Below are 26,755 nucleotides of genomic sequence, written 5' to 3' on the forward strand. Positions count from 1 at the left end.
GTGGTGGCTACACACACACATACAAAAAGGAAAAACAAAACTCCAAATGACATAAGATAGGCAACAACCCAGTATTTGGTTCTGTTGATTTCCTGCAATTGTGAATAGCTGCACAACAGCTGTGGTTTTATGGTGGGAGCCTGGACTGGTAGTGCTAGTAGGGGAGTCTCAGGCCTGGAACAGATAAGTGTGGAAAAGGGGGAATGGCCTCATCAATCAGAGCAATATATTGTAAAACGAGCCATTCTGTCATAGCAGCCTCCCAGGCTGGTCAACAGCTGCCTTGACGTTGGAGATGACATGCTGATAACACCAGGGAATGATAACAAGACTCTCAGACTTGGGCAAGGGCTGTATAGCAGGACCATTAATTAAAATGTTTTTGGATGAACAAGCTGACAAGTTTTCTGTGTTCCACCCTCTTTGGGAGTCCTTTTGTTATATGTATACAACAGGTGAGCTGGGTCAACTCCGGTAATTTCCAATGTTGGCTGAAGTTGTTGATGGTACAGTTGTGCTTCTCAGACTGGCAGGGCAGACACGAACTCTGACTGTACAGCCATGCTTTTCTTAACACTCTCCAAGACAACCCCTGCAGCATTACTTTTTTGTGAGTGGGCAAAAACTGAGATCAGTGTCACTGTAAAGGAGGCTGAAGTTTGGTTACCAATAGTGGGAATATTTCTTCTTACTGTGTCCTGTCTCTAAATTGTCTTGCTCAACATATATGCAAAACACATCTTTAAAGGCCTCAAGAAGTGAAAACCGGCAGTGCAGCACCCTGACTCCACCCTGCAACCACCTTAGCAACAGCCCAGTATGAATTTTGAAGATAATAACAGAGCAATAACCAAATAAAGTGGTGCCTATCTGAGTGTAACAAGCATATTTCAGAATCTGTTGCTGCAAGTATTTGCTTTCCAAGGTCTTGATAAGACTTTTTCACTTGCCTCCAATATTTTTTGGTGGAATCCTCCCTGCCTGTAAATAATGGGGGCACTACCCCGTTTCTCAGCCTGTGGGAGGAACAAACACGAGGAAGCAAGAGCCCAGCATTTCTCCTTGCAGTTCACAGCCAGGCCGGTATTTAAGCATTGAGCCTTAGCTGTTTACTCCAGTTCCTCCACCTTCCTCTTTGTTCTCATCCAGATGCACATGCTTGCAACAGCCAATGCACAAAGAGCTGCCTTGACACACGAGTTAAGTTTTGCTCAGCCAAGGGCCACAGCTTCTACTGTCTCCAATTATTTTATTCCCTACAGGAGCTTCCTTGCTTGTCCCCTTTATCCTGTATGGTTCCTAGAAAGCCCACAAGCTTTCACATGACTTATGATAGCCTATTTATCAAACACACGTGACAACAGCCATTAACCCTTCCCATTACATCAGTATTTTGCTTTGCTACAGATAGAAAACTTGTGGAGCAGAGGCCATAGACTGCTAGCTGAAGGTCACTTAGACAATCACATGGTTCAGATTAGCACCTAAGACTTTTGCAGCCCATTCCTGTGTCATATCCTTTGCATCATCCTGCTTCTCAGGCACCTTTAATTAACATTTTTTGTTGAGGGTGTGGGTGTTGAGCTGGCAGGTGCATCTTCAGTGATAGCTGTGGGAGTCAGGCATTGCACATAGATCAGGCTGTCCTTTCTGTTTTCTCATACTATTTCCGGCCAGTTGCCTTCAGTCCTTTGTGTTATGTGTCAAAAGCCCCTCCAAAATGAAAAAAAAAACCAAAACAAATTCAGATACATGTGGCTTTGTTACAGATCTTCTCACCTTTGCACTGAGCACCTCACCTGCTAGCTCATAAAACTTCCCTGTAGCCTGGAGCTCACATATGCTTTGAGCCAAGAAGAACTGGCCAAACTGGCTACTCTCCTTGTTACTCTCCTGCAGTTACATGGTCTTCTCTGCATTTTAAACAGGAAACGTTTGCATAACAAGCTACAGGGGTGAAAAGTATTAGCATTAGGCAAAAGTTGAGCACTGCTATCTTCCATAATTTATAGCTATGTATCAAGTGTGTTGACTATGAAACACATTTGTCTTTACAGTTCACCAGGTAACTAAATTATTAAAATATATAACTGAAATTGAAGTTTCGATAGGATCTTACATTAGAAATTCCTAAATGGGTCTTTGGGGTTTTTTTAAATATCACCAGTGACATAACTTGTAAATCATTTTGATACTGCTCAGGGTAAAGGTAGTGTATCAATATGAGATTACCTTGTGACCGGATGACCTGAGATATGTGGACATATCTGGCAGACAGGATGTGAGCTGCTGACTTGATATGATATAAAACTTGATCCTGGGAAATGCCTTGGGCACAGGAATGAGGAAGTTAGCGCTACTATTTTTAAATGCTGTGAGGAGCCAGAACTGTTTGCAGTAGTGCGTTTTGAAGATGTAAAATATCCTGTCTCTTTCTAAATGGTGTGCAATGTTTATTTTTATAAGCAGTGGATTGAGCACTGGTACAGGCTTATGCAACATCCCTGTGTACTGACTTGGTTTTTTTTGCTAAAGAGTCAGCACAAGACTGAGCTGATAGTTAGGGTGACACTGGCTTCAGCCATGCATGAACTGCCCACCTAGGAATCAGAAAACCAGTTATTTTGCATTGACTACCAAGTTGTCATCAGCTGATGTTACCATTTGTGGTCATTACCAGTACAGTTTCTGAACTGATGGACTGACAGTAGCAAACCCAGAGTGTTTCAGCCACTCAGCACACATGATGGTCTCCTGCTCTGGATTCTCCTGTGGCTATGGGAACATTTCTCACATTTATTCAGCAGGGCCAGACCGCATACCTGTGCAGTACTGCAGCGGCCATTTGAATCCGTAACTCAATGCATGGGACCACAGAGTGTTGCTTTGCAGTCAAAGGTTATGCTGCTCAGTGGGACCCCAGATACTGAGCGGATCCAGTAGCTGGCACATTTCCACCTGCAGTCTGGCACTGCAAATGTCAGGCTTATCCCATGTGGTATTACCTCAAGCACTCGAGACAAAACTAACAAGGTCTGCAAACCTCTGTATTTTGTTACTGGTCCACCATATATTGCTTGAAAAATTATGGCATAATGAAGTAACATATTGTCTGTGTGTGAGGCATTTATGTAATTTCCTTTTGCAAAATAGAGCTTGTTCAATGGATGGTAGCATCAGCTTCTCCAAGATGGAGTGGGATTGTCTTTGCATTTATAGGGCTGACTACAGATTTATTCTGCTAGCTGAATATCAACTTCATGAAGCATCCTGGGCTTGCAGAAGCATTTCTCTTTCCTTATTCAGTCTCATTTCTTCATGAGGTCAATAGTCTCATCTCAGTGGCAGTTCCACTGTTGAAGGATATGCTGTATGTACTGTGTCTTAAAATCAGAGAGGGAGGCAGACATCTGTGGAGAGAAGCAAAGTACAAACTACTCTGAGGAAAACTGACTTCATTTATCTTTGCCAGAGTACTTTTAAAGGAACCACTTTCGAAAAACGTCGTGCACGTCTTGTTCGTCTCATTTGCTCCTTGTTCTCCTTGTGGATGAAAGATGAAGTAGCGTGATTCATTCTTCTACAGAGAATCTGTCATTCTCTCATTGATCTCTCTGCTGGAACAGGTTCAGCTTTGTGTTTTCCAGCTCTGCTCTGTCCCTTCACACACAGGCTTTGCCTTGCCTACCCAAACTGGGAGTGTAAGTACTCCCATGGCAGTAATAATGACTTAAGTCTAGGGTATAGTCACTGTCTTGGTAACGTCTGGGCTGAGCGCACCTTGCTGAGAACACAGTTAGATGACATAGTGGTAAAAATATGTCAGTCTTTTCTATGCCATGTCTTCAGGGGTAGAAACGAAGGTGCTTTGTAATGAATCATGTAGGTGTGCTTGCTTGCTAAGACGTTTACTTTATAAATATACCTGTTTGTTTAATAGAAGCAAGGTCTCAGGTAGAAGAAGGAGGTTTTAATCTTTTCTCCACCACTTATGTGAGATCTGTTCACAACTTGGCTCTGATTATAAATAAATAGTATTATGTCACATGTATCATGTGAATTCTTCGAACAGGCATAGTCTTGTCTAAATCCTGTAAAAATCTGGAACACTTCCTCCAATTATATCAGTGTTAATGTACCACCTTCTGGCCAGCTAATGGAAACACATGAACTGATCTTCAGGATCTTTCTAGATCTGTGACTCTCAAAATCTAAATCAAAAAAGCCTTTTTTTCTGTAGTAGTTGTGGGACCCAGTCACTACCATTGCATTACACAAGAGAAGAACTCCACTCTTTTAAGTATCTTAAGAGAACAAAAAGTGTTTACTTCAATTTCTTTTTAAAGTAGCCATCTTTACTGGAAAAAAAAAAAAAAGCTGTGTTTAAGTGATAAACAGTGCTTTTACTTAGAAAACATTTACTATGAAATGTTTTCCAGCTATGACTAGGAGCAATTTTATTACTTTTAAAAGTTACTGCCTCTACCATGTAATTCTTGCCTGACGTGAAGATCTAAGAGTTTCTCCAAGACACTAACAACCTTGTCCATTACTTGCATGAACTATGTCAAATTTGGAGTCTACTGTTCAAATGATAAATTGGTATTAATTGGAGACACAGGCACACAGGCACTTGCATTTCAAAGCTACATATCTCTCGTTGCTGCAATGTTCTCGTGATTTCTGGATAGGTTGTATGCTTGTTCTTGACTGCAGTTCTGTCTAGGAATATTAGTACACTAAGTTCTAAGTGTTTACAGGCTAAAAACGAAGCAGTAGATCTGGAAAGAGCATTTTCTGAATATGGACATCTGTTGCACAAATTGCACAAATGTAATTTATCCCATTTGTGCACAATGTATTACAGATGCCTGGTTTTGTCTTAAGACTAGCTAGATCCATTCTGATTTCTTAGGGCACTGCCCAGCACGCGCTGCAGAACATGTAAGGAACTTCTACAAACCTGTAGTTGCAGCCAAGATCTGTACAAGGAAAAAGGGAGTTCACTGTACACAGACTATGGATTGCTGAAATATTTTTTCAGTTATTCCATACCACATCTGACATGTTGGTGGTATGGAATTTTTTTTATGAACCAGAGTTTTAACTACTCGATAAACATAACACAATAAAAATATTGAGTATTTTTAAATTAAATCATGTGGGAAAGTTCTGTGTTGTAAACTAATTTTATCTTGAACATTTTCTTTATTCAAGGAAGAGTGAAAGGGTTGTGATTGAATTAATTAGTTTCTCCAGTTGAATAAAGATAAACAGAGAAGAGGAAATTGATAGCTTCCTACATAGCTGGTTGCAATGAGACTTACAGCTGCAACTACCACTGTTCCGGTAGTCTGATACCAGTGTCTTAATGGTTTGGAAGATGCTCTTTTCCTTCTCCAAGCAGCAAGTGGTGGCATGAGTGGAGGAGACACGAGACAAATCATTCTGGGCAATGAAGCGCTGCAAGCACAAACGCCTGAAATACAGTAGTCCTACCTTCCCAAAACACAGACTTCTGTGTAGATAGAGAACTGTAAGAAAAAGTCAAAATATCAATGGAATAAGTCAAAAAAGCTTCTGGGGTCCTTTAAGATCATATGTAGAGGACTGTCCTTTTCAACAGTTTTTCTTGCAGTGTGAGGGCTGCTGCAACCTAGCTGTGAGGGCTGAGTCATCATTTTCTTGTATTTCGTCTTCAGTTTGGTACCTCCATGATGGCTTACATTTAAAATGAAATACAACAGTTCATATAGAGACTTATGGGGATAAATTAATTGAAGCTAGATGAAATTCATTGTGTTTTAAATAGATCTGGAAGCTCTGTGGTATAACTTCTTTGTAGCTTCAGATGATTTAAATTCTTTTGACAATTAAGCTTCTAGGACTTGTGATGAATTTCGAATAGTTAACCAAGCAACAGGCATTGTATTTAAGTAGTTCCTAACCCACTGCTGGGAACAGTCTATGTAGTACTACTGCAGTATGGATTTGAAATTCAACTACACTAGGTTTAAGCAGGCCAGTGATTTACATGGCCTAAATTTAGACAATCATGTTCAAAGAGATGTTGTGATTTGGCAGAGTATTATGAATTGAGAAGTTACCTAAGGATGAATCCATTCAACATGACATGAGAAGTCAGTCAAGTGGGAGAGGTATGAATAAGAGAGGGAACCGCAGAGATAAGATCCGTGACTTCAGTCTTTCATCTTGTACCTTCTCCTGCTGGTTACTTAGTCTGTGGTGATTTTGAACTGTCCCTTAGCTGTGCCATAAAACGTAACTTTTGTACTAACAGTTCAACATGCTGGAGAATTAAATTGCTGTTAAATTTTTGTATGCAGTGTGTTCAGTAGCAAGATTAAAAGGCATGGACTGTGTGAGCAGTCACCTCTTCTACATGCCAGAACTTGCAGAGATGCTCAAAAGTCTGAGGAATGCTTACAAACCTATCTTGCAACCTGATGGGTGTTGGTGGTCAAGAGGTTTGGGGTTTTCCAGCCACTCTCCTAATCTTTCTGAAAAGAGGCAAGGTGCATGCATCTTCTTCCGTCTCCAAAATCTGTTCTGAAGCTCATGGGAAGAAAGTGTCCTGCAAGCTTGTGAGAGGGCATTTCTAGGTATTTCCTTAATGTTACCACTCACTAACGAATAACAAAGGTACCTAGGAAGCATGCAGAGGTAATAACTGCTATCCTCGCAGGGATTTCTTCTGTGCAAAATAAGCAGGTGGTACCCTCCTGTTGACAAGAAGTCTTCTGTGCTTTGAGCTGTATATTCTTGCAACTGGTTTCCATGGCACTTTTCTACTGTATGTTGATGCTGGTGTCTGCAGCAGAAACAGATTTGACCTTCTACCATTAACAGAGCTGTGATAAAAGGAAAGCTGACAAAACCAGGCCTGGCTTCATAGCTTGTAATAAACTTGAAAGTCTTTTCTGGTGTGTAGGTGCAACAGGACTATTCATTGAGTTAGTTTATAGGTTTATATCTACCTCTGTGACACTTAACCACTTACACTGTGTTCTGTGAGAGTCCTGGAAATGTGCTGGATACTGAGGTACAGAGGGACGGTGTTCCACTTGTGACACTTTTACAGTCAGAAATTAGAAAAAAGTGGGAAGAGAACCAGAAGCTGTGATGTGATGTGATAGTGATGACGTGTTTTCGCAGAGCCACATGAGAGGTTGGTGCCAAGGCTGGAAATAGGAGTCCAGTTGTATCACTTCAGAGTGATGGCCCATTCACTTTAAATATCTTTTAAATTACTCCATCTGTCTTGGTAAGATCAGAATCATGACAGACCGCCCCAAAAAATGTGCACAGACACAGTTGTAGTGACCTGGATATGGGAAAGAAATGCAAGAAAATGACCAGATACAGATGTCACGGAAACTATGTGGAAGTATGGCCTTTGTCATGGAGACATAACTGTGCAACAGCCTGGTCCTTGATTTCTTCCAGGTTCTGTCTATCTCCATTTTCTGCTTTTCTGTAATTGCTTATACAGAGAAACCACAGGTTTTGTTGCTGGCGTCCTCATGACCTGGCTTATCTTTGAAGACCAGGTCTGTATACAAGTGTCTGGTGGACTTTATGTAAAGAGTCCTAGAAGAGATCCAGCTATGCCAACAGAAATCTTAGCAGTGCTTGCTTTGTCTGAGGGACTGGTGTAGGCTACATCAGGGAAGTGAGCACCCCTTTGGAAGGTGTGACATATTAAGGCTATTAAAGTTCAAAGAGCTATCTGAATTATACATAAATTAATATATTCAGGTAACAGAAACAGTCACGTCATGAAGCTCTGAGCTAATTTCTCTCAAGAGGCAAAATAGATGAGTACTCAGAAATGTGAAAATTCAGACATTTGCTCGGATCCATTTCTGAAAGTTGTTATCTGCCTTTTTTGAAAGATGTGTAATACCCTCAGATCTTCTTCCTACTTCCATGGCACAGTTTTGATCACAAACACTTTGCAATATCAACGTCCTTTAGCAGTTGGATGGCTGCCTTTCCCCCAGGCACAAGTAATATGATACTGCCTGGTGGTTTTGGCCAAAGTAGTCATGGTTTAGCCAAATAGAAAAACAAAAAGATGATACATTAAAGAGAACCGAAGCTTTCTTTCCTTGTCATGTCAGTCACAAGAGGCTAATCACAATGAGAGGTTCTACACCCATTGCAACAATGATGTCTTCCAGTTTATCATACTGAAATGATTAACCATTTTGCTACTGAACACTTACAAAGACAAAATTTTAAGAGGCCTGTGGAGGAAAAATAAAGTTATGATGCAAGTTGGCCTTTTATTGTTGACTGGGGACCTAATTGTCCAAATTATTTAATGGCCTGGTAATGCAGGTCAGACAGTGTGCAGTAAGGTGCAGCCAGTGCTGGTTGCTGGCACCACGTAGATAAGGGAATGAATGCAGAGATGCAGAGTTGTGTGAGCAGCTCAAGGCTGCTCCCTCCACAGCTCACATTGCAGGTGTCTCTGGGAAAGGAGACCAAGCTGCTGCCCCTTTCACCTCCTTTGTAAATCTGCTCCTGTGTTTTGTTGCTGGCTGGAGCTACCTGTCAGGTTGGAATCTGCCAAGGTCACACAATTAAAAGATATTTTAATTTTGCTAAGTAAACACTTATCAAAGTCATTTGCTTAGGAAAGCTAAGTCAGGAAGTCAAGAAGGAAAAAACAAGTGCTTTCTTTTGATCAGTTATGCCTTTTTTATGCAGATCTAGTCTTTATCAGCCAGGAGTCACTCTAGATTGAGGACTGTCCTCACCCCATCAGCAAGCTCTCCTCTAAGAATCATAGAATCCTTAAGGCTGGAAAAGACCTCTCAGAGCATCGATTCCAACCATTAACCTAACACTACCAAGTCCACTACTAACCCATGTCCCTAAGTGCCACATCTACATATTTTGATTGTTCTGTAGGAAGGAATTTTGAGAGCAGGTGTGAAAGCAAGAAATTAGTCTAGGAACTTGTTTCCTTAAGTGTCATCTCCCAGACTTACAAGAGTGCTGCCAAACTGAAGGACTTGTGCATTTTAAACTTTAGCACCCATGTTCAGGAACTCATCAAAAGTCAAGAAGGGAAAAATCTGAAGTAATCATCTAAGCCATCCTCTAACATTATCAAGTTTTTTTACCATGCTGTATTTGCAGCAGAGGTGCCAGTATTTCTCTTGGGATTCACTATTTCATCTAGATCTCAGTAACTTTCTTTGGCTGCTTAGCTCATTAGCATATTGGTATTTTTATCTTCCTGGCTTAGTCATTCTCTTACAGACAAAGCTAAAAACCTGTTTTTTCTAGAACCACCTCTGTATTTTTCAAACATTTGTAAACCCAACCATAAGGTGCTTTGGCAGCAGTAGAATGTACGTTTGATCTTAGTTCGGGAAAGAAAGATTATTTCATTTCCCAGGTTTGGCACTTTCACATATCAAATCAAATAACAGTTTACAGATTTTTTTTTCTAGAAAATAAAAATTATGCAATTATTACATATGAAACTATATATTATTACATATATGAAACCAGAATCTGTTAATGATTCTGCTGTGTTTCTGGGCATCTGGATCAAAGAAAGCAATACATATTACAAAACTTGTTCAGCTTAGAAAGAAATTTTTCAGGTGATTTCTGTGTGGTTTTCACATGAACTGTCAAGGAGGCATTCTCACCTGCCTGTCAAATTTACCAGAGGTTTTAATACTTTATTTGTGGAATCACATTTGGTTTCTGCAGTTCAAAGATTAAGATACAGGAAGGGAGAAAATTATAATTGCCGGCAGAGAAGAGGTGGTCTACTCTTAAGCAACCCAGATCTTATAAACACTGGAATTTTAGAAGTCCTAAAAGAAACAGGCTGTGTTTTCCCGGAAATACCATAAAACCTTTGCTTCAAGGGGCTGCACATTGGATGACCAAAGTCTTGGAAAGATGTGGGACAGCATAGACAACATATTGGTGTGGACTGAGGATCAGAACAATATCAGATTATTCTTGGTGGGTTCTTTATTACTTTCTCATTCAGAGTGTGGTTGTGGATAATAGTCAGTTGGGTTGTTGTTTTTTCCCCGCCAAATCTGTTTATAGCCTTGTGGCAGTACTTGGCAGATAAAGAATCCAGCACTGCACCTGGTGGTGTGACAGTAGTAGGGGCCACAGACAGGCACTGTGCAAAGCTGGGAGTGAGATGGCAGGATAGAGAAGAAAACCTGAGAAACTGAGACAATGGCACTTCTTTCCAAATACACTTTGCAATGCATGGGTAGTCTGTAAAACCTATCTGTTCTTGTCATTGCTTTGTATTACTGTGGCTTGAAAAGCAAATTGGTATCATTAACCTTCATATATAATTCTAAATTGTAATAACCCTTTGAACTTGGATCATATGTTTTGTCCTTAGATCAGAAGGTTGGGTAAACTTGCATATTGCTGGAATGAGAGGCCCAGAATATCAAGTTAGCCAAGACATTATAATGAGCTCATGGCAGCACTTTGGCTAGCATGAATATTCCCTATTTCATATTCTAAATGGTAACTGAAATAAAAATTCAAATTGTCTGTTATGATTGAGGCAGAATGGAAATCAAGCTCATCTTTTTTGGGAACTGGTGGCAATTTAAATAATTACTTAAAATAGTTTGTTGTTGTTGTAAATATTGCTCAAATCACAGGTGCACAGCTATACCACAGTGCTACATTTTGCACTTACTACTCGCTTGTACTGAAGAACAGTGACTTATGTAAAACATGGGATGTCTGGGAGAAGCAAAAAGCACAAATGCCAGCCCTGCTGTATCATGTAGAGCAAACCTGCAGTGCAACTACAGAGTATAATTTCATGCTGGCTGCTCATTTTTAGGAGCACTCTGATTCATTAGCTCAGTGGGAAGAAAATGGGAGGCAAATCATTAAATTTCTGAACACTGAGGATTTGTGCTCATTTTGGAAAACACCTTATTACCACTGCAGTGATCCTGGGAAGAGCTGGGACTGAAACAGCACACTGTGATACAGTTTTCTACAAAGTGTCTTGACAGAGCCTGAGACTAGGAAAAGAGCAGTCAAAGGTGCCGTGTCCTGAGAGAGAATGAGGGCAGCTTCCACAACACAAGTCAAAAATATATTTTTCCTTATCCTAACATATATGCCTAGATCACAGCTTCTCTGAGAGATGTTTCAGAGATATATCCAAGGACTGTCAGACTCTTGCACACTGGGTAGTGTTCAGTTTCTTTACTGAACACATCCTGGGCAAAAAACGCACCTAGGCACCTTTTACAGTGCCATCACCATACCCCTTGTGTTTTTGTGGTAACAGCAAATGCACAGACAAGTACATGGGGACAGACTGGAGATGTGCTCTTCCTCAATGTTCATTCCTCTTCCTACTGGATTATTCTCTAGAGCAAAGGGTATGGGGACAGAAAAGGCAAAAATTATAATAAGAGTGAGGGAACACTCCAGGCAGAGAACAAAAGATACCTGTAGAGAAGAAATGCATCCTGAAAGTTCAGAGAGGGAAGTTTTAAAAAACCACCATGACATGGTTTCTCCTTTAGGTCATTATGTTGGGATGAGATCAATACGATCATTGCTGTCATTCCTTTAATATTTCTTTCTGGATTCCTTTTCTGTGTTCTACTGTGTATTTTTTCATTAATTCTTGTCAGACTCCTCAGCATTTTAGCCAAGTCTTTTGACTATCTTATTCTTGCGTGACATATGAATAGGCCTTCCTTGAGCATGCAGACTGTGGGGGTTTTTTTGAGGAGAGAACTAGGTAACTTCAGAATAATTAGCTGAAATTTCCTCCCCTCCCCTCTTTTTTTAAAGACAATTCCTCGTCTCTCCAGGAAGATGAAGAGATAGATATGGAGGCTGTCAACTGGCAGCTGAACAACACCTCCATGAATGGCCATTCATCTACCCCAACCACAGTTCGCTTTCCCAGCTGGGTGACTTTTGATGACAATGAAGTCAGGTTTTCACCACAGAGCCTTTCTCCCTTGAAAACAGATACCCCACCTGCAGAAGCACAGGCTCCAGATGTTAACTTTAATCTCACTGCATCCTTGAAGAAAAGAGAACGTCCTAAAAGCACATTGGGAGACCTCTCCAAAGTTCAAAAACTAGATCTCTCCTCCTTAGCCAAGTTGCCTTCTGTTGAAACACCACCCTGGAGCGCTACTAATCCCTTTCTGGATGAATCTCTTCGAGATGTCCAACCCTCGCCCATCAATCCATTCAGCTCATTCTTTGAGGAGCAAGAGAGGCGTTCCAAAAGCTCTTCTCTCTCCAGTGCTCCAGGCAAAAACCAAAGAGACTCTCTCATTATTCTCCATCAAGAGCCTGATGCCGTCAGTTTCCATGAGGCAAACAAAACTGTAACCCACACAGATGCTTTAGAGCAGCTCAAACAGCTCCAGATCGGAGACCCAGATCACGTGAGTAGTCCTACCTTGCCTGATGATGACCCCATGATGCCATATGATCTGGATGCAGCTTTATTTAACCTGGCACCAGCTCAGCCAAAGGATGGATGGCCAATGATGCTCAGAATCCCAGAGAAGAAGAACATCATGTCATCCAGGCACTGGGGACCAATATATGTCAAGCTGACCAAGAGTGGGTGTATACAGCTTTTTTATGAGAAGGGACTAGAGAAGCCTTTCCGGGAACTCAAACTTGAAATCAATCATGAGATTTCAGAGCGCAAACTCCAGAACTATGATGAGAATGGAAGGATACACAGTGTGCGGTTGGATCGTACGACGTACAAGGAGAAAAAGAAGTATCAGCCTAAGCCAGCCATTGCACACACTGCAGAGAGAGAGCAAATTATCAAGCTTGGGACTACAGATTATGAAGACTTCCTTAGCTTCATCACTGCTGTGCAGGATACACTGATGAATTTGCCAGCTTCATCAGCAGATCTGAGCACAGTGGGACTGAATTATCAAGAAGAAGAAATCACTGTGGATGTCAGGGATGAGTTTCATGGCGTCTTGGGCAAGGGAGATAGTGTGATTCTCCAGCACAGTGTGCTGACTCATATCTATGTTCTCAGCTTCCTTTCTGGCCTGGCAGAATGCAGACTGGGCCTTAACGATATCCTGATCAAAGGGAATGAAATAGTTGCAAGGCAGGATATTATGCCCACTACTACCACTAAGTGGATTAAATTATACAGCTGCCGGTTCCATTCATGTGTGGATGAGGATGTGTTTAATAACTCCCGTATTATCCTGTTCAACCCCTTGGATGCCTGCCGGTTTGAACTGATGAGATTCAGGACTGTCTTTGCTGAGAAAACTTTGCCTTTTACTCTGAGGACAGCTGCCAGCATCAATGGTGCTGAGGTGGAGGTGCAGAGCTGGCTGATGATGTCCACGGGGTTCTCTTCCAATCATGACCCTTTAACTCAGGTCCCTTGTGAAAACGTGATGATCCGCTACCCTGTGCCAAATGAGTGGGTGAAGAACTTCCGCAGGGAGAGTGTCCTGGGGGAGAAATCTTTGAAAGCCAAGGTGAACAAGGGAGCCACTTTTGGATCAACCAGTCTGTCTGGTTCTGAGCCAGTAATGAGAGTAACTTTGGGAACTGCCAAATATGAGCATGCCTTTAATTCCATCGTATGGAGGATAAACCGACTGCCTGACAAAAACTCAGGTGAGTGGTGCATACCATCTCCGCAGGAATAACCTAAAACAAGTTCTGTGTTTTGAAAGATAGGAAGTACTGAGTTTAAATGGTGAGAGATATATCATCCTTTGTAGTATACCAAAAGACATAAGTTAGTTGCATGAAACATTTATCTGACCCTTCATTGCAATAGTTTTACATATACTACAAATATAGCTAATGACAGAAACAGTTCAAGGTTTTCTAGATACAAAAATATGTGTTCTCTGTCTGCTTGGAGGTATTTAAGAGAGGTGTAGATGTGGTAATTAGGGACATGATTTAGTGGTAGACTAGATTCGTGCTAGGTTAATGGTTGGACTTGATGATCTTAAAGGTATTTTCCAATTAAGTGGTTCTGTGATTCTTTGGTTTTGAAACCTAGGCACCAGCTCAGTACTGTGTGCTCAGGGAAGCAGGGCTTTTTCAGTCAACTTGCAAAAGCAAGATTCTGTGCTATGGGGCTGAATGACAGGATCAGATAAATTGCTGTAGTTCAGATAAATTGCATTGATACCTTTTCCATGTATTGCCAAGCATACTAGGCCAGTGCTATATATTTCAATGTATATGCCACAATTAATGCCCATAAATTCTCTGAAACAGGGATTGTAAGAGAACAGAAAAAATTGCTCAACCATTAAAAAAAAATAGAGAAATTTCCAAACACCATTTTGCAGCTATGTTTCTGTAATCAGTGCAGACAGGCAATAAACCTGAAGAGGGAATACCAGCATGAAACCCACTTTGTATTTTTATCCCAAGTCTTTGTATTTCTAGTAACATGGTCATAATTAAACAATTAATGTAGGCAAGCTACTGTTCCCTTTGGCCATTTCTACCAGTCATTCTATTTGCTGCCTGTCATCCACGGTGCACAACAAAGCTGGACAACTCAGGTTTATTTTTATTTGTAGTGAATTCTACTTCTTGACTTCTCTGATCTAGAATAGCTTTCTACAAATGAGATGGACTTTTCGGTATTAATGCTGTAGTAATGCATCTGGGTGACTGAGAGGGTTTCTGTATTCAGTGTTTCCTGAAGGAAAGTTCATTGTAGTACCAGATTTGGCACTCTCTAAGGACATATGTTTTTCTTGAGTTTGAGTTATAGTGTCAGCAAAACAGTGATCCAAGTGTCCTAATCTTTTGGGTCACGTTTCAGCCCAAGGACACTAGTTTACACCGCAGGTTACAAATTTGGAGGGATATCACTGACAAAAGGGAAGGCTCCATGTTTCCTGTAGTGTGAGGCATAAGGAGACAGAGCTTGGAAACTTGAGAGAAATATAGCAATGAAAAATTAACCTCAGACTGTTTATGAGCAGTAACATGCTTGTGAGGAAAATCTCAATATGCCATCTGCACGAGCTCTGAGAATGAGATGCTGTGAAATTGGGCCTTCTGTGGCGTCTTCTCTCCAAAAATCTCAGTGTACCATACAGACATTACAGCTGAGGAAACGAAAGCCCTTAGACTTTAACACAATCACAGAACATGCCAGTACCAAACCAGGAGAAGAGGCAAAACTCCTGTCTCTACTGCCTCCTGCAATGTGATGCTGCCTTACCCATTGCTACTCTGTGGGAGATACTGATCTGTGCCTCTTGTTTCCTTCTCTCCCATTGTGACTCTTTATTGTATATACACTGTGACAGGGGGAAATACATTACAGATTTCTTGCTGCTGTTGGACCCCTGCCACAGAGCATCTATCCATCAGTGTCATCATGCAAAACACAGGGCAGTTGATATTTGTTTACATCCTGAGAGGAAGAGAGTGTCCTCACCCCTCCGGTCAGATCAGATGTAATTTCAGGGAAAGGAAGAGCCTTGGAAGCACTGTCTTGGCCAAGACACATGAGGTATGTGAGAGGGAGGGAATCCCAAAGTGATGACAGGGCAGGCCAAGTGTAGTTTAAATCTGACCTTGCTCTTCAGGGACTACTTCTGTTTATTGGTGGTACTTCATCCTATGGTTCTCTTTTCTCAAAGTATATGGCAAACAAAGAGGTATATAAGTGGTACTCAGAAGCATTCATTCCCACTCCTTCTTAGATTTGCCTGATGGACCACATACGCTTTTGTCCAAGTGATACTGATGTGGGATCTAAATGCCAGCCTTGTGCACGTTTGGTTGTATCCAGCCCTATCCACAAGTCAAGTAATAACCCAACTTCTCATATTTGCAAAGTCCTTATAAATGATGCAGTTCTCAAGCGCTAAACATAAAACTCCTCCCTTGACTCACACTTTATGGTCTCTTACTGTGATACCTGTAACTCACCTCTAAGAGCACTCTGGGTCTTCTGTAAAATCTGGCCTGCTAATGAACTGCTCTGGTGCCTGGGACTCCAGGGCAGGAGAGTAGTAGTGGCATTACATTGCAGCTGAGGGAAGTGCTGCAGGTGGCCACAGCCTGCAGCTCCACCTGCTTCCAGAGGCCCCACAATGGGTCCACACCACTCGGGGCATATGCATTGCATGGCTCCAGCACATGTGCCTGTCTGCCAGACATGCTCCCAGGAGTCCCTATGCAGGTACACATTATGGGACTTCTTGTTCATCCACCCTGTGTGCTCTGACACATAATCCCTTGCAAACACAATCCCAGAACTCCAGAGGTCTCCAGATAGCCAACTGGACCTCCTGTGCTTCACTCCATTCCCCAAATGTGGACTGGTGCAGTCTCTGTGTAGAGGTGAGTGGCATGACCCCCAGGCCTGCCATCCACAGGAGAGCATGTCCCTACCAAAGCTTTCTGCTTGTGTGCAGGTTGTAGTGTCCTAAGAACCCAAATTGTTAAGAATTATTTCAGCAGCTTTGCCCACTTATCTAAGTGTTTTCTTTTCGTGCTTTCTAATGGGATGGGGCTCTTTGCACTCTCACTCTAGGAGACAGTGTTATCAGCACTGTCTGTATTATTTTGTAGCCAAAGCATCTGCTTATGACTGAACATTGAAAAGCACATGACAAACGAAGGACAGTGCATACTCTGACTATGATTTGACCTAAGGAAAAAATATAGACTGTATTCTACTGAGCACATTGCTGAAGTCCTGTCCAAAATAGCTTGGTAAACTTTATTGCCTTTCTTATATTTAAAGTTAATATGATCAAAAGAGTTGATAAAGAAAGCCTATTTGCAAGCTATTTACAGCTACAGTTGCTGCTGGCTGGGCTTCACATGTTCTTTTTTTTTAATCCACCAGTAGAATACTAGGGAAACATCCAAACAGTCTTCAGTCATGGGAAAATGCTCTTTCTGTGAAGCAGGGATGTAGCATCTGTGTAGAGCCTTGGATCAGGATTTGAACTTTTCTCTAGTTTGGCTGTGGATCCCAGGCATGCTGCCTGGAATACTTTCTGGAGTAAGTTAAATCTTTTAATCTAAACATGTTGGGACATTTGGAGTGTCATGAGTCATTTGGAACAGACTCCCTCCAATCACAGTTACACATACATATATATGAATTATACTATCAGATCCTTGATTGTCAGAACAAATGATTAGTAGCTCAAGGAAACAAGAGGTGCAAAACAAAACCAGGGTATTGATTTCCTTCTGATTTTAGTAAGAAGTGTACCTGTCCATTAGAGAAAGAGCTCTGAATGAGCCTGTTTAACAGTCTGCTGAGGTGGTGCCTCATGAGCCTCATGCCCAGGGCAGTAGTGAGCACTGATGGGCTAGGTAATTTTGCAGTAGCTTCAGTGGAGAAGTTGCTTTCATAATCCATTTGCCTTGTTATTTACCATACTGAGCTGGTTTAAATTAATAACTTCCATAGTTTTTATGCATTTGGGGATAGTGTCACCTTTTTTTGCCTCTCATTTCCCCCTCCTTTCTTTTTTGAATATCCACATTCAGGTGTGTTAGAAGAGGTTGCTGATTCCAGGTGTCCAGCTGAAATTATGAATAGTTTAAAAGCTCAGCTCTCCAAAGCACGTGGCATGCAGTGTGCTCAAGCCCAGTTAAACACTTCCCAGTGATACCTTCACACACATTCACCCCAAAAGCAGCTGAGCACATGCCAGCTCAGGAGTGCAGCAGCACAAGCTGAACATTCCACACCTGTGGATGTGGCTTGCACCAGAGCACAGAGCCGCTTCTCCTGGGCTGCTGGGGGTCTCCAGTCTGAAGGAGGGAGCAACCCACAGCAAGCTAGAGAGGAAAAGCATTGCAAAGCAGGTGAGCAGGAAGAATTACAATGAGGAGTCTACTGAAAGTGTACAGTGTGAGGAAACAGATATGAACGGATGGGGAACCTGAGACTGGGGATTGTTTCCCAGTACTGAGTGCTGAACACAGATTTTTTAAGCTAGTTTTAGGCATCTTCATAATGCAGTACCAGAGAGCAGTGCTGTGTCACCCAAGGGCCCCATGGCAGATGCTGAAGTGCGCTGCTACCATGGCTGTGCCCACCACAGCCAAGTCCAAGAACTAGCCAGAAGCAAAAGCACTGCAGTGTTGGAAGGCATGGTGATCTCCCTGAGAGCTCCTAGGGCTGCTGCTCTCCTGTGGTGGGCAGGACCACCAGGAAGGCCTGCTGTGCACCACAGCTTTTGATCCAGAAAAAGCATGCTCCATGTATGAAAAGCCAGAAAGGGCTGTCAAACAGAGATCCTGGCTTACTCCAGAACCAGGGCAAATGAGTGAGTACTCTACTTGGGATAATTAATCCTGATGAAAAGCAGGAGGTGTATTTTAATGCTTGCAGAACTTGAGCTTCTATATCTGCTTGATACTGTACCCATTCATTCATAACTTGGCTCCAGCTATGGTACTGCATATCCCTGGTGTCTGCTGAACTGCACAGCCTCTCACTGGATTTGCTGCACACACATTAGTTTACAAATCTTCCAGCAGTAAGGGAACTTTGGATAGACTGTTTTGAAATATGAGGCTGACTCTAGATTAAATTCTTACCCAGACTCACACCAAGTGGCATTTTTTTTCCATCTCTGTTTCAGAGGTCAAGTGGGATGTTGCACTAAGCCTTCTAAAGACTGCCTAATTTCATCCTATTGGATGACTGTTTTTTCTCTTTTTCCAGCTTCTGGCCATCCTCACTGCTTCTTCTGCCACCTAGAGCTTGGCTCTGACCGGGAAGTGCCTTCCAGTTTCGTCCGCTATGTAGATGTGGAATTTGACATGCCCACCACTTCTGCGTCCAAAGCCACTGTTCGGTCCATCTCTGTCGAGGACAAGACCAATGTGAGGAAGTGGGTCAACTACTCAGCACACTACAGTTACAAGGTAAAACTGAGCAGTGGTTATGACCATGGTTACTTTGCACGCTTCATTGTCTTGAAAACTATGGGCAGACAAATAAAATACCATGGACGAAAGAAGTGGGAATTTGGCACATGCCATGGTGTGTGCAGTAGCTACCCATGTGCAGCTATTGATTCATGGCAAATAAGCAGTGGATTATCCCTCAGCAAAGATGGAATAAATTTGCTTGCTGTTGCCCGTGGAAGAGCATGCATACGGCCAGCTCCCGGGGATTAGCTGTTACGGAGAGAGTTTGAACAGGGAGTTTTACTGCTCTTTATAGTGGGAGTGCTACCGTGGGAGTTCTACTGCAGACAAAAGGATCATGTTATTTCTCTGCTGAAATATTTCTTCCTTCTGCCTGCCCTAAGGAGAGAAGCAGATGGGAAAGTACACTATGTATATACCTGCCAAAATATCTCAGTAAATTTGCATGTTAGCTGAATACTCAGCAGAGAAATTGGCATCCTACCTGCCTTCTTTAAGAGCAATGATAAAAGATTCTGAAAAGACTCTTATGGAAAATATTTTTACTGGTAATTGTAATTACATTTTTAGTGGTTACTTAAACTTCCTGGGGATGGTATTTGATCTTCCTAAGTATCCCTTTTAAGAATTAAAACATTGGATTATTCCTGAGTTTTCAGAGACGTGGAAATTTAAAACCCAAGCATAGATCCCCTTGGCCCTCTCCCAATACAAATTGGTATCTGTAGGCCAAAGCACCTCTGAGCCTGAGGACAGCAGGGAGTGTGCTGATATTTGGGGTAGTGTTAGGCACTGCTTCAAGGAGCAGGGAATTGGATTTGATGATCCTTATGGGTCCCTTCAAACTCAAGATCATTTAGAAAATTAATCTCTTTGCTTTATACATAGTCTTTGCAGAATTTATAATTAAGGCTGGTTCTCTGGTGTCACTTAGGAATCTACCTATCATCTGCCGATTTGGTTCTGGGTTTGTGTTCAGAGTACAATTGGGAATGATAATGAATATAAAATCATGTGAGTTCTCTTTATCTCTTCTGGAAATTATTTCATGACACTGTTGAATTGTAGAACTGCTTAGATTAGCCTGAAAATCCTTATAGTAAATAAAATCCAATTTTCCCTGATCCTCAGTCTGTTTGTCCTCACAACCCTCTCAGTTCACCAAGAGTTTCTTCACCTGAGCACAAGAACCACCACTGAGGAAGATTTTTGAATATTTTTTGTTTTCCTTTCTTGTTACGAATTTTCTTCTTCTTTTTCTTCTACCAGGTTGAAATAGAGCAGAAAAAAAGCTTGGATGAGGATCTGAAGGGAGAAAGTACTGCAAATGTCAATGAATGTGCTACACAGTAAGGGAAGATCAGTCCGCAGGTCCCAAGATGGGTGGTCAGATTAACAGACCAGGAAGAAAGGACTTGCAGGGTTTGGGTATTTTTCTTTAAAAAAAATATGGACTACTACTTTTAAAATAATGCTCTGAAGAGTATCATTTTTTTTCTTTGTGATGATCCGTACTTTGAGAAGAAGCTGGTCAGTGGTTTGTTTGGGTGGGATCCAGGGGCTTTTGCTGGAACAATATAAGTACAGTTGTACAGTCAAGCCTGCCTTTTCTGCCTTTTCACCACTTAGGTTCTGCACTCAAGTATGGTCTGGCAACCATCACAGCCACACTAGAAAACAGCCTTTATCTCACAATCTTGCCCTCCCACATTAAGCATTTTGTTTCAATGCCTTTTGGTTTGGTCACTGGCTGAGTCTCTTCCTTCTGAACTGGCAAATAAAATTCAGGAAGGATCAAGTGAAAAATTATATAAAATCTCCTTTCTGAAATGGTCCACAGAGTGAAAACCCTGAGCATCATTCTGGAGAATCAACACGCCCTGCATCCTAAACAAAGAGAATGGTCTCTGTGTTTAAGCAGATGAACTACAGACAGGACAGCTGATCACAGAGCTGTTGTTTTGTTCACCCCTTCCTGTCTCATCCCTCAAATGACACTGTGCAGATTTTCACGGAGTCTGCACAAGTTACAAGAAAGTCTCTGCAATTGCTTAAAATTTTTACTTTTTAGTCCGAGCCGTTCTGGTATCTTGACTGAACATGGTTATGGCTGCTAGCAATAGGGAATGTGTGTTACAGTAGTGGAGATACTGGAGGGACTTTGTTAAGATTAGATCATTCCTGCCTAGAAAGATATTGAAGGGGAAAACATGGGGGTTTAGTTTTGGGTTTGGGGTTTTTTTATGTGTTTTCCTGGATGAGTAAAATGGGTGGTTATTGAAAATGTCAGAACACAATTACTCTAACAGACAGTGTTGGTTGTTTTCCTGAAAATCCTTGAATGTCTGTCCAGCACAATATTATTTTCATGTTCTATCTTGAACCCACAATATAAGTAATTTGTATCTTTATATTACTCACATTAACTGGGCCCCAAAATCTCTTTCCAAAAATTAACAACAAACTTCTGTCATGGAGATTTTTTATCCCCACTTAGCTGGAAGCAGTAGCAAGTCTTAAAAATTCTTTCTAAATAAAAATGCAGAAGACATAAATCACTCATTTACACATATTTTCAGAGAAAACAGTGTTAAAAGTACCCATTTTTAGTACTTTCTATGGCTTGTGTAATATTATGTCACATAATGTTAAATGTAAAATAAGTAATTTATTAAATCATTTATCTTTTGAAAGGTTACTACTGACTTTAAAATACACATTTGGAAAACTTTGGCAATGTAATTTAAAATCATAATGAATTAAAATGAAAGCTTTTTTACAAATTTATTTCATTTTATATTTGATATAAAAAAATTAATACACCCTTGATTTACTACTTTCACTGTGACTCCTATAAAAATTACTACAATATTAAAATCCGAAGTAAAACATGAAATCAATTTCATTGAGTCTGAAACTGGTAGAGGTAGAATTTAACATAAATTGTAGGGAACTTACAAATGCCTTTTTTAAATGCACCTATATTTCAAGCCTGCATCACCCTAGTGACACAGGTAGAGCGCTGTAAATATGTAAATAAGAAGTCCTTCTAGGACTTCTTAATAACCCTGTAATTCTCTGTTGCAGGTAGCCCTTCTGGGCCCAGGATGCTCCTTGGAGCACACCAGTCAGTACTAAGCATTTACAACATCTCTCTGTAAATGAAAGAATGCTATTAACTTTTATGAAGAATTTTGAGATCAATGGATTAAAATTTCTGATATTATTAATGATAACACTTGTATAGATTTAGAAATATCCGAGAGCACGGGGCTGAATTTGTGACTGGTTCTCAGCTCTGTCACAGGCTGGCTGTGGTGAGTTGCACGGCAACTCCTCTCTACAAAATTCACTCTTATGTTCAAAGGCAGTCAAAGAATTTCTGGGTGGTTTTCTTGCTTTTCACTGCAGCTCCTAATGTACAGTTTTTGAAATCCCACCATCAAGAAATCAAAAAAATCCAAGCTGAAGCAGTGCTGAGATGTTGCTGAGGAAATGTGAGAAAGTTTTGTGAAAGAAATGGAGATTTTCTGCTCCGACCTGTAGGCTCAGTGTCTGAATTTTCACCTATTGCCCCTCAGCTCGTGGAAACACAAATAAGTAATACAAGTTAGCAAAGTTAAGTTGTACCCCTTAAGAGGGGAGAAAATAAAAGGAATATAATTTTCCATCACTGTTGAATTGTTAAACTATTCAGCCTCTATCATACTTGTGCCGCAGAATATTCTATGTTCCAGAAACTGAAAGATAAACGTATTGGAGATTTATGGATTTACCTAATGTCTTTACCAATTCATCAATGATTTTTTTTCAAATTCAGAATCAATGAATGAAAAACCTGACTCTAATCTTTCTTAATGTAGTTAGTTGTACACATAAGTATCTCTTCCAGTCATCATGAATTTAAGCAGGCAAAACTGGAAAAGTGTTCTCGTTTATATGAAAGCTATTTTAATTCATTCTGATCTCTAGAGAGTGTTTTTAGATGTACCTGCCACTGAATTTTCAAGAGTTTAGGATGAATACCTCAGCCAGAGTTTCAAAAGATCTTATTTCCTAATAAAGGACTGTAGTAAGCAGTTTGATTTTTCAAAAGAGTGCTAATAACCAAAATCTTCAGAAAGTCTAGTGTTGGTGTCACCAGGTGTCTCAACTAAATTCTTTTTTCAGTCCAGCACCATTACAAGCATTGAGAATTTGAACACTGGGATCCTAAGTGCCCTTATTGAGGTCTCCACTGTTCTTTATTGATCAAATTGTGCCAATTTTTCAGTTACACACTGTCACATGCATACTTTATGTACATATACTCTTCACCCATGTGAGTATAGTAGTAATTTGAACAGACTGTTGATTGGAGTGAAGGGAAAAGATCTGAGAGGTTTGTGAGTTTGAAAGTAGCAGAAATCATTTAGATACAAGCAATGCCTGTAGTGGGGATGGTTATTTTTTTTTTTTTTTTATCATGTGGAAAAATCTCTCTGACTAGTTTCAGATTAATACTTCTTTTGAGAAAGATGCAGTCACTGTCCTTTGGTATATTTGAAAGCTTTGTAGTACTCAAACACTCCATGCAGGAAATGTGCCTTCAAGGTAAGCATACATTTACTCCCTGAAGTTTTTCTCACTTTCAGTCCTCTTTTTGTTTCTCATTACAGTTTTAATATTTGTACTGTGGTAAGACTTGAGGTATTGTATGGAAATTTGCCTAGAAACATAAAGTGTCTCTGATCACAAGGGGTAAAGAGGAATAATATCTCCAGGCAGCTGAGCTTATTTTAGTTAATGTCTCTTACATTTATTAACTATGGACACTCTGCTAGAAAAGGAAAATGGGTAAATTCAGCTGAGAATACTAAAACTGACTGATGTTATTTTTGTTCTTTCTTTTATTTAGACTCAGATTTAGTCATCCTATGAAGGAGTCAGATGTAGCAGCATCATTAGAAACTGCAGAAATAATTTTCCTTTGCTGGTGGCTTGCTGGCTGACATTTAGTTGATAGGATATCCAACACCTGTCCCCATATTTAGTGGTTGCTAAAACTCCCTCTTGAACAGTCACCTCCCAGGATAGAGAGCAACTGCATGCAAAAGAGCATGAAAGCGAGTGGGAAAAGTGTACAAAGTTCAGCCTGGAAGTGCTGACTCTATTGCTTGCATAAAATTCTTGGTAATTTCCTTGCCCCTTCAGTGCACTAGTCACACCCTTGATAGGTCACCTGTGTTCTAGATGGTGAAAAATTTCTTTCAGTGACTCCTAGCAGTTTGTGTGCATAGCTGTATTAATCTCCAGAACTGACCAGCACAAGAATTTGCAGCACACAGAGATCACTTACGGATACGGATGAAGTACTTACCCTCTTCTGCCACTAAAGTGAAATCTACATCATTACTTTTCTAAGATACAAAATTTTGTGTGATAACATGCACAACTGTTCCTGATGTTCCTGTTTTGTTCAGCCAGCCACCCACTCACACGTTCATCCATCCATCCATCCATCCTCCCATCCGTCCTACCCTCCCTCCCTCTCTCTTTCTTACTTGCAATTCATTCTTTGCACTATTGACATTGATTGGTTTAATTATTATTTTGTAACATGTTCTTACCTTCTTACTTTGTAAAATAAGTCTATACACTGGCAAACTTCATAGAAGTGGTTTATTTTTTTTCTTTTTGTTTTATCAGTTGAAATGGGATGTCATGTTTTGTTTAAACTGTATGAAAATTCAAATAAATGTTAAGATGAAACAGCATATCCACATCTTTACTGTGAAATTAAAGTTGTAAGTGCTGTATATTCTGATAAATCAGAGGTCTTGAATTCAGAAGAGGAAAGGGAATATTTTGAATGGTATAAAGGACAACATAAAGTAGAAGTTATGGGACTACATACAGAAAAGAGATTATTTCATTTGATCATACAGATTGAGCAACAGACTGCAAAGGAAATGGAGCAGGCCTAGAGCTTGAGCCACGTAACAGATGTTTGGATTAGTACTGAAGCAAAAGATGGAGGAGCAGTTCACTGTTTCAGCTTAGGTGCTGGTGTGGGTCACAGCACATGTGTCTGAAACATGAAGTGCACCAGTCCCAGAAAAAACTCCTGTCCTTTTGGTCACAGTATCAGAAACCTAACAGCAACTGCTGTATATAAGAAAGTGATTGGAATACTATTTTATACACTAGCTATAAAAAGTGTCTTTCTCAACCCTGAATAATGGGACAGCAAAGCCTAATGGACAGGGGTGACTGTAGTACTGCCTTCGGTAGTACTGGGGTACTCAACAAGTGGCAGACACATGCTGGGGTTCAGGAGGTCTGGGCAGACTGGTCCTTCCCTGGTTGGGGGCCTCCTACAGCCTCCCAGTTGTTACTATCCCAGAGGCTGTAGATAAACTGGGAGCAGTCAGCTCAGCCTAAAGAGCTTCTGAAGGAAAAGGCTGAATACAGGCTGAATGCAGCTGAAAGTAACTCCCTAAACTGAGAGCCTCTTTTGTAAAGGTTTTTCTGATGCAGGACTGAAAAAGAGAGCTCAACTCCTCTGTGGAGGCAAACAAATTTGTTAGGGCATGGTCAGTTCAGCAATTGTACTAATACAGAGAGTGCTCACATTGAAAGGGAATGAAGTGGGAAAACCTCGTACCAGTGTACAGATGCAGGCAGAGTTATGACTTCAGGTCAAGCAAAACAAAAGCAAAATTGCAGACAGTTTTCAACTGAGATTAATAGAGTTCAACTGCTATGGCACCCCCGTGCCCATCTCCTTTTTATCCAAACCTTGCTTCTCAGCAGGAGTCAGCAGGTTGGTTTGATTTTTTTTCCCCAAGCTGTTAAAGGTACCCTTTGCCGTGGCTGTCAGGAAGTGACGGTGCAAGGAGAGTGCTGGTGGCAAAATGGGATATGCTGAAGTTACAATCTCAGCAGAGAAAAATGTGTGCTAATACCTCATGAAGTCCTGTGGCAAGTCAGGAACTATGCAAAAAAATGTAACTTGGGGAGTCCCAGTCTACAAACACTGATCTTGGGAACAAAGGAATGGATAGTGTAAAAATTAATATGAATGTTACGAAAGATTGGAAGGCTTTTGAATGAATAGAATTAGATTTGGATCTGAACCACATTGTCCAAATCAACTTCCAAATTGTTCAGGACCAGCAGATGCAGCATGATGAAACTGTGAGTCGACTGACATGTCTCTTTGTTAAGTTAGGGTCCGTGGTATGGGCCCTACCTGGAAAAGTGAACCACAGATTGGAGCAACAGGGCATTTAGCTGCGTGCTCACGCTCCCTGGGTTCTCAGAAGTGAAGGGACTGTTGCTCTCTAGTGGTCACTGCCAGGTTCTTGCCTGGACTACTGACCTGCTGCACAAGCAGCCTCAATGAATCACAAGGTCTCACTGGTTTTCAAGACTGTGAACACTATGCAGAATTTGGCACGTCGGAAACCAGTTGGATCTCAAAATTGGGTGTCAGAGTTGACTGCTTCAGCTGATTCCATGTTTAGCTGAGAAAAGGATAACAGACAAATTAATTTTTCAGTGGTGTTGACTAGCCTTTTCACCCAAGTAGTCCTTACCTGTCTGCACAGTCATGCACATATTCCGTTTAAATTTACATCCATAAAGCACTTCAAATACCTCCAACAAAAAATGCTGTAATAGGATAATGTTTAACTACTGTCTATTAAAAAATGAAAGCATATGTGTGTGTTGTATAGGCATGCAAGGACCTATACAAGAATGCATTGATGGAAAGAAAATTCAACAAAAGTGTTTGACTTTTTTATTT

The 26,755-nt window shown here is 40.9% G+C and overlaps 1 protein-coding gene across 3 annotated transcripts in view; it reads left to right on the forward strand.

Moving 5' to 3' along the window:
* STON2 (stonin 2) overlaps positions 1-24,721 on the forward strand; it is a 75,204-nt gene extending 50,483 nt beyond the window's left edge. For 2 of the 3 annotated variants that reach the window (XM_032112257.1, XM_032112260.1), the window contains 3 exons: positions 11,854-13,689; positions 18,755-18,957; positions 20,233-24,721. In XM_032112257.1, coding sequence (XP_031968148.1) covers positions 11,854-13,689; positions 18,755-18,957; positions 20,233-20,316 — 2,123 coding nt within the window. In that variant the 3' untranslated portion in view covers positions 20,317-24,721. Of the gene's footprint in view, positions 1-11,853; positions 13,690-15,359; positions 15,566-18,754; positions 18,958-20,232 lie in introns of those variants that run through there. The other variant, XM_032112259.1, reaches the window with a different exon arrangement.
* Positions 24,722-26,755: the final 2,034 nt, after the last annotated feature.

Source organism: Corvus moneduloides, chromosome 6 (assembly GCF_009650955.1).
Source record: "Corvus moneduloides isolate bCorMon1 chromosome 6, bCorMon1.pri, whole genome shotgun sequence".
Classification (NCBI taxonomy): domain Eukaryota; kingdom Metazoa; phylum Chordata; class Aves; order Passeriformes; family Corvidae; genus Corvus; species Corvus moneduloides.